This window comes from Callorhinus ursinus, unplaced genomic scaffold, assembly GCF_003265705.2.
Source record: "Callorhinus ursinus isolate GAN/ISIS: 27379988/994484 unplaced genomic scaffold, GSC_fseal_2.0 scaffold25, whole genome shotgun sequence".
Classification (NCBI taxonomy): Eukaryota; Metazoa; Chordata; class Mammalia; order Carnivora; family Otariidae; genus Callorhinus; species Callorhinus ursinus.
The window spans coordinates 14,883,364-14,903,000 of NW_027397087.1; the positions used below are offsets into that span (position 1 = coordinate 14,883,364).

The 19,637-nt window shown below is 41.0% G+C and overlaps 1 protein-coding gene across 3 annotated transcripts in view; it reads right to left on the minus strand.

Annotated features, from left to right (window-relative positions):
- The window catches only part of FBN1 (fibrillin 1), a 224,411-nt gene that overhangs the window by 55,040 nt on the left and 149,734 nt on the right, over positions 1–19,637 (minus strand). For 2 of the 3 annotated variants that reach the window (XM_073876962.1, XM_025884184.2), the window contains 11 exons: positions 19,192–19,317; positions 18,945–19,073; positions 18,027–18,152; positions 17,790–17,915; positions 16,464–16,586; positions 15,224–15,349; positions 13,138–13,263; positions 4,675–4,797; positions 4,412–4,534; positions 3,157–3,282; positions 1,253–1,375 (listed from right to left, as the gene is read on the minus strand). In XM_073876962.1, coding sequence (XP_073733063.1) covers positions 1,253–1,375; positions 3,157–3,282; positions 4,412–4,534; positions 4,675–4,797; positions 13,138–13,263; positions 15,224–15,349; positions 16,464–16,586; positions 17,790–17,915; positions 18,027–18,152; positions 18,945–19,073; positions 19,192–19,317 — 1,377 coding nt within the window. Of the gene's footprint in view, positions 1–1,252; positions 1,376–3,156; positions 3,283–4,411; positions 4,535–4,674; positions 4,798–5,145; positions 5,516–13,137; positions 13,264–15,223; positions 15,350–16,463; positions 16,587–17,789; positions 17,916–18,026; positions 18,153–18,944; positions 19,074–19,191; positions 19,318–19,637 lie in introns of those variants that run through there. The other variant, XM_073876964.1, reaches the window with a different exon arrangement.

Below are 19,637 nucleotides of genomic sequence, written 5' to 3' on the forward strand. Positions count from 1 at the left end.
CTGTAGGTTCCACTGCAGACAATTCATTTGTTCCGATTGCATGTGAACTTAGTGGGACAGGGCAGACTAACAGGAAATGAGGTCAGACAGAATGATGCTGATGGTAATCTGGGGTGCTGAGGAAGGGTTACAGGCCACGGAGAGGCAACTTCATGAGGTGTGCTAGAGGCGCAGCTTGGTGTCATAATAGCTTTCAGGAAAAAAAAAAAAACAAAAAACAAAACAGGAGACTAAGCCTGGGGAGGAGTACCCTGGTCCAAATTTATTTTAGGGAGGTGGTCGTGATGGTGGTAGTGGTGGTGGTCATAACCTGGAGAGCCACTGAATCATAGCTTGTTTAGGTAGCTGGAAAAAATACACTTTTCCCCCTGAAATCCTGGGCCTCTCCAGAAAGGAACATGTTTCCTCAATATCCTTGAATGGACGGGTGGCCTGGGAAAGAGAATTGTAAATGTCTTGCAAAGTCTTAACTCAGTGCCAAAGTGAACCAAGTGACAGTCTACTGAGGGCCTGTAGCTTTTCTCATTTTCTTTCTTATGCTCCCCATGAGTTCCTTGCTTCACACGAAAATGATCTCCATGCTAGAAATTGGTAGGCGAGCTCTCTGTATCACATTCCCTGGTGACCACAGACAGGCCAGGGTGGCAAGGAGCAGGTGTTACAGTGGAGCAGTGCAAGGAGAAAACTCATGATCCCAGCGCAGCGCATGGCCTTCAAAAGGAAACTCTCTGCAAATGTGCCTGAGGAGAAAAGGAATAGCTGGGAAGCCTAATAGCCAGCGCGCCCCTGGAACCTTTTTCTGCAGCCATGAGCTTGACTGTGAGGCTACAGACCCTGCTCCTTCAACGGCCTGCCGCTCCTCCCTCTGCATCCTTACATGTAACCTGTGATTCCTATTGCTTCATCCCTACTTTTCTTTTGTGACTCTGAGTAGTCTTGCGGGGGGGGGGGTCCCAGTGAGGACCCAACAGCCAGGTCCCCAGGACAGCAGGGAGGCCCCGGCAGCCAGGTGCCCAGCACAGCAGGGAGGCCCCAGCAGCCGGGTCCCCAGCACAGCAGCCACGTGCCCAGCACAGCAGCCAGGTGCCCAGCACAGCAGGGAGGCCTCAGCAGCCAGGTGCCCAGCACAGCAGGGAGGCCCCAGCACAGCAGGGAGGCCCCGGCAGCCGGGTGCCCAGCACAGCAGGGAGGCCCCGGCAGCCGGGTGCCCAGCACAGCAGGGAGGAGATTCCCATGCGGACGGCCGTCTTACCTGTGCAGTTCCCGCCACTTCGGTCCAGCTCGTAGCCTATCTCGCACTCACAACGGAACAGGCCGGGAAGGTTGTGGCAAGTTCCAAAAACACAAATGTTCGGAAGGGAGCACTCATCGATATCTTGGGGAGGGATGCAAAGGGGGAGAAAGGAAATTTATTTCTTTGCTAAAGGAATCGCCTAATGTCATCACCTGATGCTATTAAGAAAGTGAAGACGATCTGACCTCAATCTGGGTGCTTCTCCTCTCACCTGGCAGACCCTCTGCCACGTAAGTGAAGCCTCTTAGGTGAGAACTCACTTGTTTTCAGCCCCCATTACATGCCAAGCAGTAGGCTAAGCGTTATATATGTAGAGTTTCTGGTATGTCACACAGGCCCATGTCCCTTTTGTGAAGTAAGAGTCCAAAAGGCTACCTGAGACCCAGTTCTTTGGTTGTTCTTATCTACACAGTCACTGTTTTTATCGTGGGTTAAAATTTTACAAACCACAAAGGCTTTGTGGTAACTTTTATAATCTGTTTTATCATCCTCTGTATCCCTAGAGCTACGTTGGGTGCTTCCTACTGTTGGCAGAGACACTTCTTTCAGGCCCCGCTCCGCCCCCCCCATGCCAACCTCCTGCTTGGGTAATTGACACGCAGACACACTGCAGCCTTGAAACTGGCTTTAAATAACCATAACCCCTCTGCCGGCAATGATTTATATTAAGAACAAACAAACAAACACAACCTTCCCTTATAGCATGAAGAAAAGCAAAACTCTGACTGTGACTATTTATGTTCCCAGAGGTGGCACAGTACCTGTTTTGGTTGGATGTTCAGAGTAACAAGAGTAAACAAGGCATTAGGCACAGGGTCCAGAGCATAATCTGGTTTCTTGCCTCAGAGGAATTTTATATCAAACTCTGCATAGTTAATATAAACTGTATAAAGAACACCTAATGGTTCCATAACAAAGAAAAGTATTTACATAGAACCCCATGAGAGAATTAGTATACATGTCATAGCTAAAGACTGATTTTGAGTTAATGTCCTATTAACAAGGAACAATTATTAGTTAAGACATTAATCAGGGTCTTGTTTAAACTTCTACGGTCAATGGTTATCATTTGTTTATTTCTATGGAAATCTTTTTAGTTCACTGTAGACACTAATTCTTCTCTGTGAGGGATAATGCACTTAAATCTGACAAGTGTGGGGAGAGAGAAGAACCTTGTGTTTCCTAGTGGGAGCCATCCTGAGCTAACAGGCTCCCAGGATTCTTCTTGTCTGACCAACACCTCAGGAAGACAGGGCCTTGTGCTGAGAGACAGCATGACATATAACATTATCCCTAGGGGCCCCCTACTGAATGGATTTGCAAAAGACTGTTCCATGTTCACATATATTAGATATTTAGAGACCATGTGAGACATGCCCAGTACATTATTCTACATATGGAGAAGATTATCTGCTCTGTTATTATTTTAAAGCTTTTATTTCTAGAAACCAAACCATAGCAGAGATTAAAAACATATTTAAAGAGGATCCTTCCATGGGACATGATCGGGGGATGCATACTTTGAGCTCCTTCCCCTAGTGATGGGGATAAACAGGTTGCACTGAACTAACCACACTTGGTTAGCCTCTCTCTCAGTTGGTCATAGGAATGACCAATGGGTGTACTCGTGCAGACCATCTGGCCAAGGTTGGATATGCAACTTGTGGCCAGATAGCTGAGATTTTTCTCTGCACAAAGAGAAATGGTCCAGTTGGAGACCCAGTACCTCCACAGACTGAACTGACCAGCTCAGATGTGAAGCCAAAACACACCTCAGCTAAAAAAAAAAAAAATCAGGAATGTTTAAATAACCTAAGTTTGTCTGGCCCTGCAAGGGCCCCAGCAGCTTCCCTGTCAGTTACCTTCACAGGCTTTCCCATCAGCACTGGGCACAAAGCCCATGTCACATTCACAGCGGTATCCTCCTGGGGCATTCAGGCACTGGCCATTGCCACACAGATTCAGGTTCTCCGAGCACTCATCAAGATCTACAGCCAGAAAGACACACAAGTTACTCTTCCCCAGTTAGGAGCTTTCCAGTTCCTCAGATCTTTTATTATTTTTTTATCACTGTCAACTTCCTGAGTGTAGCGGGGTCTCATCATAGTTTCTATCTGACACCTCTAAACCCATCCTTTCCTCTTCTTTAAATGTTAGTATTGAATAGTCCATGAATATGGGGTTCAGGTGCAGAATCCTGAGTGCTAAATTATCCCTAATGATGTAAAAGGAAGAATAAGTCAAATGAATCATTCAAATTAAGGCTTTCATGAGCAGGGTCGTGCATAGAAGGACATATGCATGACAGGAAATAACGTGCCGTGATTTGTGCCCATTTCTCAGGTTTCAGACTCGGCTCAGATGGGCAGCAAAGGACCTAGAACATCATCTATGGAGGAGGCCAAACATTCCTGTCTGCTCAATCTCTACTGAGCTTTGCTAATAACCACAGGCACTAAATACCAAACACACGAACCATCTATACCTAATACATGAAACTCTGAATATTTTCTAAGGAGTAATGGGAGGTTTAGGATGACAAAACTTCACTGGGTTGGACAAAAACAACTTCAAATATGATAAACATTTTCAGCAAGTTGAAAAAGTTCCAGGTAAATCAACTGACTGGGCCTTAGTCTCCTTTATGTTTAAATGGCGTCTTGAGCAAAGTGCTCAGGATACACTAATGCTTTCAAGTCATATGAAATGGATCTCAATATCTTATCATGATCTAGAATGTCTGAATCCCTTTTCCTTACATAGCTTTCTACAGCAAGCTCACCCTTGGGCTTGGCGTAGAAAACAAGTCAACGGTGAGAAATAGGTACGAAAATATAGAGGCTAAGGATTATAAAAGGAAGTGTGATTTTTTTTAAAGCAATGACATCCCTGGGTATGGTGATACCCAGATCAACTATTTAACTACATTTCGCTTCTGAGGTCTCCCTAATTGACGTGACTCCAAATTTCCATTCCACAGGGATGTAGTTTCAAATAACCAATCTTCTCTGTTAAAGGTTGACTATAACGGACCTGAAGAACTGATAGTCTGAAAGATGGTGAAACACCTGGCTTCTCTGATGGCCATTTATGCAGTGGTTCCCAGCACAAGCCTACCTGTACAAGTGAAGCCGTCACCCGTGTACCCTTCTTTACAGAGGCAGCGATACGAGCCCATGGTGTTCTTGCAGTCTGCATGTTGGCTGCACATGTGTGTTCCATTGGAGCATTCATCCAGATCTTATGGAAAATAGTCACATCATTATGAACAAAAAGCATCCCATTTAAAGTCAGTAGTATACACCTTTTTCTTTACAGAATTAATATTTTCACATTTACAATCTATGCAGCGCATGAGAAGCAATTATTTTTCAACCCACCGGTGCACTTAATGCCATCTCCAATCCATCCAGGGCTGCAGCTACACTTGAAGCTCCCTGCCGTGTTGGTACATACGGCATGTCTGTCGCAGTTGTGTGCTCCAATTTCACATTCATTGATGTCTGGAAAAATCACCAGTGGTTTAAAAAAGGTTTAGCATGGATGCCTTTTTGGTCTTTTAAATAACTTAGCAATAGCAACTAGCAACTTCGAAAGTTGACTCACTTTCACACTTTCCATAGTAGAATATAGATTGGTTTAGCATCCACATATATAACTCTACATACATTGAACAGCTTTAAATTTTAATTTATAAAGAAAGGACAAGATGATGCTACTTGCTATTATTAATTCTAATTATCTCTCATTATTTTAATGTCAGTGTCCGGTCACTGCAAAACAAAATGAACCTCTTTCCAGTTGAAGACCTTAAAAAGTAATTTGCCTAACGTTCTATGGCATTAACACGCATGGTCACATGTTTCTATTCCCAATATTTTTATTAAGTCAACTATAGAGTAATGGTACACATTGTTAGCATATCTCATACAGACAAAGGAATACAATGTTGTTGGCATACTAGAAAACGTTTTCACGCATATGTTACAACACATGTATATATTTTATTCTTAAATGGAAATACTATATTATTTAATTATGCTTTATTTTTTATAAAAGCTTTATTTTAGGCATTGCTAATTCAAACATTTATAGGGAATTTTCCTTAAGGCAGTGAGTGAATCATCTTTCCTCTAGCTTCTTAAGAGTTCTAGCACGTTGGAGACCCAAGCCTTCTTGTATATTTCATGTAAAACTCAAATCAATCCAATGGAGATTTTTCTGTAAAAGGAGTACCAGATTAAGGTCACATAACTGTCAAAAAGAGACAATATGCCTAAAATGGAGTCACTTGTGCTAAGCCCCATATCAGCAAACCATGGCTTAATACCTAACTTAATTGCAGCCTCTTTCAGGAATGAGACTTTTAACCAGTCAATCTGGAGGTACCTGGTTGGCACTAAGAGGTAATCTACCTGATAGGCCTCTTCTGTCCCCATAGGAAGATGACCTTGCCTGAAACAGCCTCCTCTTGCCTTGTTTCTCTCCCCCTTTCTACTGGAAAAGGCTTCCATTTTGTACAGCTCCTTGGAGCTCCTTTGTATTTGCCAGATGGGATGCTACTGGATGCATAAATCATGGAATAAAGCCAATAAGATCTTCAAGTTTTACTCAGTTGAATTTCATTTTTTTAAATTTAATTTAATTTTATTATGTTATGTTAGTCCCCATACAGTACATCAATAGCCAAACTGTGGAAAGAGCCGAGATGCCCTTCAACAGATGAATGGATAAAGAAGATGTGGTCCATATATATTATGGAATATTACTCAGCGATCAGAAAGGATGAATACCCAACTTTTACGTCAACATGGATGGGACTGGGGGAGATTACGCTAAGTGAAATAAGTCAAGCACAGAAAGTCAGTTATCATATGGTTTCACTTATTTGTGGAACATAAGGAACAGCAGGGAGGACATTAGGAGAAGGAAGGGAAAAAGGAAGGGGGGGGGAATCGGAGAGGGAGAGGAACCATGAGAGACTATGGACTCCAAGAAACAAACTGAGGGTTTTAGAAGGGAAGGGAGTGGGGGGATGGGTTAGCCCGGTAATGGGTATTAAGGAGGGCACGTATTGCATGGAGCACTGAATTTCATTTTATAACATTACTAAAAGACTCCAAATTCTTGGAAGTTCTCCATTCTCCAAAATCCCATTTCCAAATTTAGCCAAGACAGATTCTATAATATAAAAGTGCTATAAAATATAAAGTGAAATGTTTTGTTTTCTGTGATATTGTGACTTATAATAAGAAATAGACTTTTAGTCTTTGTCCCTGATTCTGGTACAGAGCTCCCTAAAGCCCCTGAAATTACCTGAGTGATGAGAACACAGAGGTGTCTTTTTATAATACTGATGAGGTAAATTTTGGACTTCACCTAAGGATGGGGTTCGTTGCCAGGAGAATCAACCACGTGATTCAGTTCCACCTCCCTGACCTCCATGGGAGAGAGGCTGGGGGCTGAATCAGTAGCAATGACCAGTGATTTGATCAATCATGCCTATGTAATGCAACCTCCATAAAACACAAAAAGATGGGTTCAGAGAGCTTCTGGATTGGCGAACATGTGGAGATTCGGGGAGAATGGCTTGCTCAGAGAGGGCCTTGAAGCTCCACACCCCTGCCCCATGCCTTGCCCTGTGCATCCTTTCTCTCCAGCTGTCCCTGAGTTATATCCTTTTATAATAAACTGGTAATCTAGCAAGGAAACTGGTTTCCTGGGTTTTGTGATGAGATAGAGGGGTGGTGGGAACCTCTAATTTATAGGACTAATAGCCAGTCATTCAGAAGCACAGGTAACAACCTGGACTTGTGATTGGCATCTGAAATGAGGATAGTCTTGTGTAACTGAGCCCTTAACCTGTGGAATTTTTCACTACCTCCGGGTTGATATTGTCATCAGAATTGAGTTTAATTTTAAGACACCCTGTTGGTGATCAGAATTGAAATTGATATCAGAATTTTTATTCCACAAAACGAATCCATAATGAAAGACAGGTACTTCACCTTATAACAACTTTTTCATTAACTAAGAAAAAGAACTCGTAAGTATGGCTACTATGACTCTATATGGAAACCAACGTCTAACACAAAACTTAGGTCAAGGATAGTTTTGGCATGTGAAATGTTGCAAGAATTTTCAGTGTTCATTTGAAAAATGGCATGAAAAAGAAACTGGGCAAGCAACTTGTGTTTACCCTTTTGTTTACTTAAGAAGCCCAATTAAATGATTTGAAAGTGTTTGGAAACACGCTGTTCGCCAAATGTTCCATCTGAAGCCCTGAAATGGTCCTGCCATCTTTGGCTTCTTCATAACTTCTAGAGCAAACACAAAATAAAATAATGACATTTTTCCTACAAAGACACTTCGTAACAACACTAACAATCCTAGAATAAAAACAGGTCTGGAAGAAAGTTCTTACAATTACAATGTATTGTATGGGTGAATTTTAATGTAGCCTTGGCAGCCACATGAATCTATTGAGTTATTAAAGCAGGTCAAGGGAGGCACATACCAGGCAGCTTTAGACTTGTGACTGGAAGCTTTAACCAACTGAATAATTGAGCACGGCACATTCCAAGGAAATGAGGAGGAAGGCCAGCCCAGGGATAATAGTGGTAAGTATGCACGGGAATTCAAGAAAGTAAGCCTAACCTCATGGGCTTCCAAGTGGGACCATCAACACTTCTTTCGTCCTCGGGTAATCACTCCACTCAGAGTGAAGGACCACTTTTGTAGTCTTGTCCTCATTTCCCTCCTGTATCTGTCCCATCTCTGAGTTTGGTAGAAACGATGAGCTTCCGTTGCCTAAGTATTGCAGCTTCTTAATGTTATAAAGTCAAGGAATTTTCTAAGTAGAAAAAACTCAGAATTTGACATTCCTAATTCTCAGTTACTCAGAGGAGGATACTGTGGTCCCCAGGAATATGGGGATCTTCAAGGGCCCCAAGGTCGATAAGTGGCAGAACTCATTTCTGAGTCCGTTAGAACTCATTTTCTCTGTCCACTGCTTGGCACTTTTTCCCTTGGGCCACAGCAGTCTAATCGTGCTGATTTGTTCAGTCACATAAGGACTTTATTCTAAGTCCTACTTTCTGGAGTTTTCAAAATCTTTGTGAGCATTAACAGACACAGAAATTTTCACTAATCTTTTCTACTAAGTACAATTTTCAGAGATGATCATAGCCTGTCAATCTAGTAATTCGGTAATCTTTTTCTTTCCAATTTTCTAAGGACCAAAGGTACCCTGATTTTCATATGAGTTTTTTACCTTCCATACTTAATCTTGCAATTAAGAAAGCAGCCATTTCTTTTAAAAGGAGTCTCCCACCCTTTTTAAATCAATGATATGCTAATATAAATTTCTAACTCAAGAAAATACATGTAGTTTTACTGCAATGTTTTCAAGGTGAGAAGAAATTCTCTCTGCAAGAAGCCACGTATCATAGGCTTTAGGATACTAGGAGATGAGACTCAGGAACCGATATCCACTTTATGAATATTTGTTTAAGACATTATCTCAATGCCTTGCCCTTGGTGTGTAACAAGTGAATTAGAAAGAGTTGGTCATAAGGTGTAAAAGCATCTTTGAGGAAGAGCTTTTTGCATGTGTGTATATGTGCATGCATACTATTGCCAACTATTATTTATTAATTATTTCCATGGCAGATTTGGGCCCAAGGCTGCAATTCATTATAAAAGCAAACAGAAGGGGAAACTGAGCCATAAGGCAAACAAGCAAACAAAACTCTGTATTCAAACATCTACTCCTTAATAGTGTGAAGGCAATGTAGCACATGCTTGCCAGGAACATCTCTTTCTGTACAAATGTTCTCTTTCCCCCACAAGTTTGCTCCAGACAGAAAATTCCTTTTTGAAGATTAAGAATAAGCCCACGCCAAGAAAAGCAAGGAAATTCAAATTTAGGGCTGACACTGCAACCTCCTTAACCCCACCAAAGTTCCCTCACAAAGGTCCTCCTTGCATGGCTGTCTTGACAGGCAAGGGTGTGGTCTGAGCAGACCCCACTCGTAGGTTCTGGGTGTGTCCCCTGACACTCGAGTAAGGGCTTGTGCTCTGAGCTGTGCCGGCCTCGGCAGGGAGGCCGTATCACCCCCACACACCTGCCCTCCTGCCATCCGGGCATCGGTCGCAGCAGGGCTGGTACACTGTCAGATCTCCTTGATTGGGCCTTGGGGAAAAGGACATTACAGTAAACGGAGAGGCCAAACATGAAGGCTTGGGTTTCTCAATTTGGATCCAAATTCGAGCCAAGACGATTTAACTGAACACCCACGGAGTTTTCACAGGCTGACAGCCAGTAGAGGACAATTAGCAGTGATAAGAAGCTGGAAGGAAATGGGCACAAATTCTCCCTGAGTCCTGATGGTTTTGAAGTATATGAGTCTCTGTCATGGACTAAGACCTATGAGTAACATTTCTCATGTGAAAGGCAGCAGAGAGTTTGAGAAATGGAATTACCCAGATATGCTGCTATTTTAACTGAAAACAATTCTGATTTTAATGGTATGCTTGCTCACTAAATGACTGAGTGAGCGTGTGATGGCAGACAGGTCCTTACAAATTAGTTTGTGAAAGCCAGGACCCACCAAGGATGGCACCTAGCAGCAACCTGCTTCTCCTTCTTCCAATTTGTTGTCTAATTACAAAGATGTAGAATGAGCAGCAGAAGCCTTGCGTGTGGGCCACAGAAAACCTGTAATCCAGCCCCCTTACACTAAGGACAGAAGAGCTGTGTTCTAGATTTTAAGCAAATGTACATTCTCCCTCCATTAAATCGAACATTCTCCTCAGCAATACCAATGATTTGAACAAAGCTTAAGGAGAAAAAAGAAAACCTTAACATCTGCGTGGGCTGGGAATGTAAGTCAGTGGGTGGATTCTGAGCACTGCTAAAGTGATTGAGAGAAAAAAACATGTTTATTTGTTAAAATGGAAACAATCAGTAATGACAAGGGAGCTGAAATATTTAGACAAAGCTGTAATGGAACCCAGAGGACATTTTTTGAGTTCTCATGAAACAAAGTTCTTCCCTATGAAATAGCATACATATTTTTATAATTCCTTTACAGGATACTCAAATATATATACATATATATGTACACACACATATTATATATAAGTAAACACATTGTATGTATGTATACCTATATGTACAAAAATACATTTGCATATATCATCAAAAACATTGTTCCAGGTTTGTTCTTCACTGTTATTTGTGGTGTGGCTTGCTTATCCCATTAGGCAAGATACATATCTCTATTTACCTTAGTTGCCTGGGACATTATAAACACTTGTCTTTAACATGACTATCACCAGGGTAACCTGATGGTATTCTAAGTTGGGAGAGACACTAATTTTAAACTAAAGGCAGGCTAAAAGAGCCCTCGTTACATGGGATTAAAAATACATTTTGGCTCAGATTTTTTAAAACTTGTTTTTAAGTATACCCAACTCGCTGCCAATTTCTGTTTGTGTAAGTCATTTCCAATCAAACGTGATACCTTTGGTTGAGTAACAGTATTTACAGAGGACCTCTTTTTCTTCCCTCCCTGATGCACCCCCTTTCCATACCTCACTGCAGGGGTGCTTACCCAAGAGGAACACTTGCATAACTACAAGGCACCCTGGTGAGATGTTCAAGCTCATGAACCAGTGGAAGAACTAGCAATAAAATCCAGAGCTCCATGACTTCACATGAGAATATCGCATGCCCCGCTGCTATGATATCAAAAGGGCTATGAAACTCTTCTCCCGACAGTGCTTGCCGGGTTCTATGAAACTGAAAAGTCATTTTAGGCTACAATTTAAAAGTAGGGGGATATTGGCCCGTAGTAAAGAATAGAGTATTTCTTGGACCTCAAATCTAAGTTTCTGTTCATGCAATTTACCAAAAGACTGCTGTTCTTAGTGTAAAACTTGGTGTCATCTCATCTAATATGGAGTACACGGCTCTCATCACCACAGTGCAAACTCAATTATGAAAAACAAGCCTTTTCAGTATGTATGCTGCCGAAGCAAGCACAAAAAGCAAGGCTTTTCAAAAACGGTTTAAACCGATTTCAAGCACGTATCAGTAACTAGTAGTATAGAATTTTGCTGAACTTTAATCAAAATGGCTTCTAGACACTGTGTCTGTAGGTCTCATTTTACAATGACAACAATAGCTACTATTTATTGACCAGCCACTGTATACCAAGCACTGTGCCAAGGGCATTATATATATTATATCTCATTTACCTAAAATGATATTACTATTGTATGAAAACGTAACCTCTCTTCATGGTGAAAAGCCTAAAGTAATCGGCCTCTGCACATGCCTCTGTTAGCTGGAATTTGGAGCATGAAATTCTAAAGATCCTTTTCTTACAGGGAATGAAGACTGTCCCATTAGATTAACTTCTCCCTCTGTAAGCCTCTTGGTTCTCTCGGCTGAATTTCAGTGAGTTCAACTGAACCAAACAATGGTATTAGCCTCTGTTAGGTAAAATGCAATATGGATCTTACCTTTCCCTACATTAGTGCCAGACCACCACCCCTTACCTCAAGTCCTATATTTACCTGGAAAGCTTACAATAAAGCATGAACCATAGACATACTGAGCTAAGCAACATTTGTACCCCAGAGACCAGTAGTTGAGATTTTAAACACTGTTCCACTTATTAGAATGGACCCCTAGCTATACTTCATAGGAAGAGTAATATAGTGAGCACGAGGGCATTCTAGCTTCAGGCTTCTTTTTATAATTTGGCTAGAATTTGTCATTTTTGAACCAATAGTAATACTATTGGCATTATCTTGTATATCTATAAATTTGAAACTTAGCATTATTGGACAGTTTGGAATGATAATAAATATCCTTGCAAACTTTACTGAAAAAATGTTGATATAATTAAGAAAAGGACATTTACCACATTGCCAATCTGCAAATATTTTAATGTTCATTTCAAGTCACAAGGGCTTGCCAAACTGGCTTTTGGAATTAAAGTCTGTTATTTGTAAAGAAATTATGCCATTACCTAATTCAAGCTCACCATGATCTCCACTGTGTTTTAAATTATGTTATATCCCATAATCTGTTATATTATTATAAGTAACTATAGTAAAACTTTATTATATTATTCCACATACTTACCGTCATGGCCTCAAATTTGAAAACACCAACTAAACGCTTAATAACACTATCATCCACACAGAGTGACTTCTTTTATTTGATGTTTAATAAAATAAACTTCTAAAATATTGTGAAAAGATTTTCTTATGGACTATTGGTATTAAGCAAACAAAATTACAAATGGTTTAATTATCACCTCATAAGATTTGCTAATCCCCAGGAATTATTTGGGCTAAAGCAATTTAATACATCAAGAGCACACTAATTTAAGGAACTGGAAGACTGATGGGAATTGATGAAAAATATGAATTAGAGGATGTTTCTTTAAAACCTTAGTTATAAAACCTTAAATGAAATGTTGACAAGAGAGGCTTGCTTTCATAAAGGGATAGGAATGTTTGGTAATTAGCATGTTAACTACTTTGTTATAAAAATGTGATTTTTAACCTCATAAAAATGTGATATTTATGGTGTTAGTTACAGTGGTAATTCATCCAACATGCCTTTTTTCACAGGTAAAGAGAAAAGCTTCAGTGTAGATCTAAAGCATGACAAGTTTCAGAGAAGGGCAGGCTAAGTTAATGAAAAATGTTATACAAAATGCTTTATAAAGCAATTAAAATGTTAGTAGTTTTAAAACTTGTATTACTCTAGTAGTAGTCTCTTAACCATCAAGCGTTTTTTTGTTCAAACTGAAAAAACATACCTGTACAGCCAGTTTTTCCTTTTTTGCCTGAATATCCCATATCACAGTGGCAGATAAATGAGCCTTTAGTGTTTTCACAGGTTCCACTTAGGCAGATATTTGGATTCAGGTCACATTCATTGACATCTGCAAAACATAAATATTATTAATACATACAACTATTTGTTTGATACCACTGAAAACTTTTTTCCTGAGATAAAACAACTATGACAAATAAATTAGAAATTAGAAAATAAATTAGAAAATTTTTTACTAAAAAAAAAAAAGTATCATATTTACAGAGCTCAATTCATACTTGCCTTCTATCCTGCAGGCTAACCAGGTCGACTGGATCTTTATCTGGGCCATGAGCAGGAGGTCAAGTAAGCAAATAAACTGACTGACTCTAGGCTGCACTTAGAGCTTATTGATGTGACAGTCTAGAAAACTTTTTAAAGCAGCATATTCTGTTGCAAGATAAAAATTTTAATTCAGTCTGCAACTGCCAACATTTTAGTTTCCAATATTTAAAAGAAAGGATAGATAAACTAATAGTCTTAGTGCAGATAGTTACAAACTTCACTTCTTTCCCAAATTTAAAATTATCTACTTTTTATGACATTCACTTCATAAATATTCGGTAAAGGTTTTCTGAAGATATAAATGTGACAGAATTTAAATATTTTCAATTCTAGACTCTTATTTCTGGCCAACATGGAGTAATAGAGACAGGATGTATTTTCCCATGTGAAACACCAGCAAAAGGACCTCAGAGGCAACAGAAGACGGTGTTGCCTGACAGAAAGAAAACAAGCTAGGTGAGTTCTATGAATGTCCCAGATTATGGTGTAGGGACAGTTTTAAGGCCATGACATAGGGAAGGGGATGACAGATGGAGCTGGGTAGTGTCCCAGAGTTGAGGGGATAATGCTGGAAGTCCTGGAAGGCCGAGGTAGCCAGAGTTTACAGGGCAGAGTAAAGGACAGAAGCAAGTTGCACAGAGAGAGAGAGCTCTGGGGACCTGCAGAGGGTCCCTGTCACGTATTCAGGTGAGTGGTGATCAATGCATTCATGTAAGGAAACTACTCAAAGATAGGGGAAATATCATGCAAAAGAATTAGAGGGAACAATCATCAGAGCTCACAGAAGGCCCAGAATTGTGCCTGTTCCTACTGGTCAGACTGGAAAATCTCATAATTCAGAAGGGTCTTGCCTCAGTCATGGGGCAAAATAAGCCTCAGAGTAACTGCTGCTTAAAAGCATAAAAGCAAGACTTTGAAAGGACCCATCTGTTTCCAAATAACTTATCTGGGTTCCAGAATAAAGCCCAAGAATATTTCTAGGGCTACAAAAATATCTAGCAACTAGTAAGTCAAAATTTATCACATCTGGCATCCAGTCAAAAATTACCAGGCATTCAATGAGGCAAGAAAATATGACCCATAATGAGGAAGAAAGTCAATTTACTCAAATGACCCAGAACTGACACAGATGATGGAATTAGTAGACAAGGACATTAAAGCAGTTATTATAACTCTATTTAATAGGCTCAAAAAGCTAGAGGAATGATTGGACCTATCAAGTAGAGAAGGGAAGATGTGAAAAATGACCCAAATCAAATTTGTAGAGATGAAACTACAATGTCTAAGATTACAAAGATACTGAATGGGATTAGATATTGTGGAAGAAAAGTACAACAAATTTGAAGACACAGCAATAGAATACAATCAGTTCTAGAGTCTACTGTATTCTTGTTAGAAATAAATTTTGCTTGCCTTTAGTAAAATATTTAAAAGGCCTAAATTCTAGTCACAGCATAAGAAGGGGTAAGTGGACTGAAATAATGCACAGACATAAAACATATGTCCGTGTGGTGTTGACCAATGGTCAGCTCAGTCCAAATATCATATCTGACAAGAACATCATATCACAGTCATAAGAAAGTTGCTCTTTGGAATGCTGGCTTTGAAATATTAATAATATGGCCCTAAATATCCTTACTTTTCCCACAAGATCCATTTATCAACTTCCCAAACTAATCTTTATGTAATTTAACAGTGCTTGTGAATAACCACACAAAATGGGAAATTCTGTGTTCTTTGCTCACCTACACAAGTCTTCATGTCTTCAGATGCCATGAATCCATCATAACACAAGCACCTGTACTCCCCGGGTATGTTTGTACACTGACCGCCATCACAGATATTGGGGTTATCTTCACACTCATCAATGTCTGTAGAGAAGAAAACCAGCAATAGCATGTTGTTAATACTAGTTCTATTATTAAGTGGTGAAAAAGTTTACTGAATCAAGTCCAATAAACTCAGTCTATTTGCGTAAGAGAATTAGCTCTCGAATCCAAATGAAGCTTTAAATTATCCCATCAATTTATCCTGGGTGAAAAAGCAGAGAACGATTTTCAAGATTTACAACATGGTGTTCAGCGTCAAGCTCCGCACCTTCTCAGAAATCCATTATTTAATTAGCAATTTTATCCCTGACATCATTTGATCATTTAACAGTGATTGTGAATTTTATTTTATTTTCCTCATTGTCAAATTTAAATGCCTAAGGTCGATCATCTTCTGGTTTACTGATACTGTAAAGGGGAAACTTGCTTAAAATAAACATATCTACTTAGATGCACTTTCAGTAAAAATATATTTATATCATTTTCAACATTTAACTTTTACAGTCAAATTTCTAAGGTTTTTTGGGGAGATTTTTCTAGATATGATAAAGTAATTTTGATCCCTAAGCCCAAGTTCTCTTCTTAACCGAAACCAAAATGAAAACCAGTCTCATCAACCTCCTTTCTCAGCTCTAGCTGGAGACATGTCTCTTCCAGCCCAGGATGATTACAAGAGGAAGTGTGAATTAGAGCAGTGGTTCTCAAGTTTTAGCACGTATCTCAATCACTTGGACACTTGTGAAAATAGATTATTGGGATCTACCTCCAGAAGTTTCTGATTCAGTAGGCCTGGGTGAGGCCCAAGATTTTGCATTTCTAACACATTCTTGGGTGATGCTGATGCTTCTGGTTGGGGGAACACCCCGAGTAGCCCTGAAGTGAGCCAAAAGGTCAGATTCTTCAAAACTATATCTTATACTCCATGTGCCAGGAACTGTGCAAAGTGCTGTATGCATTCTCCCACACAGGCAATCTGAACCCCATCTTACAGATGAGGAATCTGATGCTCAGGATCTTTATCAAGGATGCACAGCTAAAATGTGTGACAAAACAAAATTCTGAACTCAGGACTGTCTGATTACAAAGTCTGGGCCCTGAACCGCTCTAAGTGTGGACCTGTTATTGAGAATTTCACAGGAGGCTAAAACCTACTCACCAGTGCATGACCTCTGGTCGGGCATCAGTGCAAATCCTGGCTGACAGCTACATTCATAGCTGCCTTCAGAGTTTGTACAGAAGGTCTCACAACCACCGTTCATTATGCTGCATTCGTCGATGTCTAAGAAAAAGAAAAAGAAAAAGAAAAAGAAAATCACCTTTCTTTGTGTCTATGATCATGGCACGGATTTAAAGTTTCCAATGTAAAACAAAACAAAACAAAAACATCCTAGGGCAAATGGAAGTCATTGCACCGTTCCATTTCTTCAACAAATATAAAGTACAAACCTACTGTGTGCTAGAGATAAGAATCTAATCATGAATGAGATAGACCCTATCCCTACCTTCATAATGCTTATGTGGCAGCCTGGGAGTTAGACGAACAGTCAGTTACACAATACATGGGGTGCCACATGCCAGGTAGGATAAACGCTAGGGCTAAAGGAATAATCCCAGTTATGACAATGGGCACGTGGATGAAATTCTCTGGGTCACATATTCAGTTACAAACTTGACATTCAATTTGATTGGCTGAGGTTCCAACCCTTTTCAAGAACCTGAGTTGGAATTCTGAGTTGTCCTGGGCCATGTTTCAGAAAAATTTGGGCTGATTTATGGCTTTGGGTGGAAACCATGTAAGACTTGGCAGTTCCACATGATGTACACCCCAAACCAGGCAAAAACTGGCAGTTTTTACAAAGTTTCACTTTGACTTTGGGCACAATAAACCCAGAGGGCTTTCTGTGCCACTCTTCCCAGCACAACTACACCTACAGAGGGCCAGCCACAAAGCAAAATGCTTGTCCCACAAAACCCCATCTTTAAGGAGTGCCAGACCTGGCCTCCATTTCAATGCAAGGTATGAACAGAACATGGTCTTCTTGCCAGTAATTATTCTTTGAAATCTCCTAAGCTGATCTAAGCCACCTAAGGGCAGATGCCGTACCCTCCCTTTCTTGTCTTTCTCACCGAACCCACGCTTCGTTAATTGCAGGTGGTTAGCACTCACTTGCTGATTTGCCTGGGTTATGCACGTGCATAAACAAAGCGTGCGCTACCGTTCCTTCTTCCAAGCAGCCAGGCTCAAATCAGGCTTGTTCGAGCTAAAACTTTTCAGATCCTTCATTTAAATCGTTCTTTAAACAGACAAGGGAGGTGAGATCCAAAGATCATGAGCCACTATGAAAAGAATTTTACTTACAGAAAAACAAGGAAGATGAAGGAAAAGTAACTAGTGATGAAAACAGAACTCAGAGAACATTGTTGGAGTGTTTTTAGAAAGAGACTAAATAAAAGAAAATATAAAAGAGAAGAGAGCACTTACCCACACAAAACAGCCTGTCAGGGGTTGAATGATAGCCGGGGTTGCAGGCACACTGATACTTCCCTATGAGGTTCACACAACGGCCATTGGGGCAGAGGTTCGCACTCAGTTCACACTCGTTGATGTCTGTTTAGAAAATAAAAATAGCAAACATCCAGCCAGAAGCTTCTGACAGTGGCAGAGATGTAGGTTGAACAACTGACCACCAATAAGTGGTCTGAAGGTCTTCCTCCTTACCTATACATGCTGAGATGTTGGGGGACAGCTGATGACCAGGAGGACATTCGCAGCGGTAACTTCCCTCGGTGTTTAGGCAAACGCCTCCCCGGCATAGGAGAGGATCTCTCTGACACTCATCGATATCTGCAAAATGGCGACAACTCATGTGGAAGATGGTGGTGGTGTCCCGCCCTGGGCCCCAGACCAGTGCGCTCCTCAGTGGCCCCAGTTGCTGGGAGTCCTGGCTGCTCAGGGCTCACAGGCTCCCTTCTTGGAGAATGGCTGTCCACCTCACTCAGAAATGCCCGAGAGGTGAGAATTACATCCCCCTCAAGTGTTGGGGGCTGCCTGTGGCTGACAAGGGAGTATACAGTCTGGCCTGGCCAAAAGGCGGGACAGCTCTTTGATACCATGCACATTCCAGAATCCCCTGTGGGATCAGGTTAAGGTTAAGAGGCCTCTTGCCCTGCCCTAAATTACTTCCCTCGCTTCTTTACAGCTTCTTCCTTAAAAAAAAAAAAAAAAAAAAAAAAAAAAAAATCCCCATCTCAGGCTTCTTTCTAGGGAACCTGATTTAATGCAGTCAGCTTAATCAATCTCTTTTTCTAGAAATGTTGGACAGAAACCCTATAATAATGTGACCTCTAATACAGCTAAAGTTTGAACTGTTTCTCTTCCCTGGGGTGTCTCTTTCAGGTGTTAAACTTGCTTCTCTGGGACCCATAACTGGTGTCCTAGGCCACCACTAACTCACAGCAAGAATGCCCTCATGCTTTCTGCATGTCAGCCTCCCTCTGCCACAGACTGATTCCGGACACACTGGTCAGGAGACCCATGCACTGCGGGAGCAGAAGGAGCCTGGAGGGGAGGCTCTGAGTCATCAAAGCCTTGGGGAATCCCTTTTCACCTGTGCAGATCAGCTGGTCACACGCTTACCCATGCAGTTCTTCATCATCATGAATCCACTCTCGTAGCCTTCATCACACCTGCATTCAAAGTCCCCTGGGGTGTTCACACACTGGCCGCGGCCACAGAGGTCAGGAGAGATTCGGCATTCGTCGATGTCTGAATGCAAGCAGCAAGCAGCAGTGCGTGAGTCCCAGGACAGCTCTCATTCTTGTGGCAATGTGGGAAAGGGGAAGAGTTCTACCGGGTGTCCCTCGAAGGGGAGCCCTTCACTGACCTGTGCAGTTCCTTTCTTCAGAGTCAAGAGCAAAGCCACTGTCACACCTGCACTTAAAGCTGCCAATGGTGTTTCTGCACTTGCCGTGGGTGCAGAGGCTGGGGATCATCTTGCACTCGTTGATATCTTCAAGAAAAAGAAAATGTGCAGAAAGTTCCTGAGCATCCTGTAAGGAGTTCTCAATGCCTCTATTTTAAACCCAGGAGGCTGGAGGGTCTTGATAATATGCACTTTAAAGAATGTGTAATGATCCATGAGAACTGTGACTCTGTAAACATTTCTAGTCTACATTTTAGAAAGCATTATTAGGGAAGTAAAGGTGCGTTTATTTGGACTTCTGGAGCCCAGCACACTGCCTGATACATACCAAACACTTCAGTATTCGCTGAGTGAATGAATAAATATTCTAAACCACTAGCATCTCTACTTAAAGCACACAGAAGATG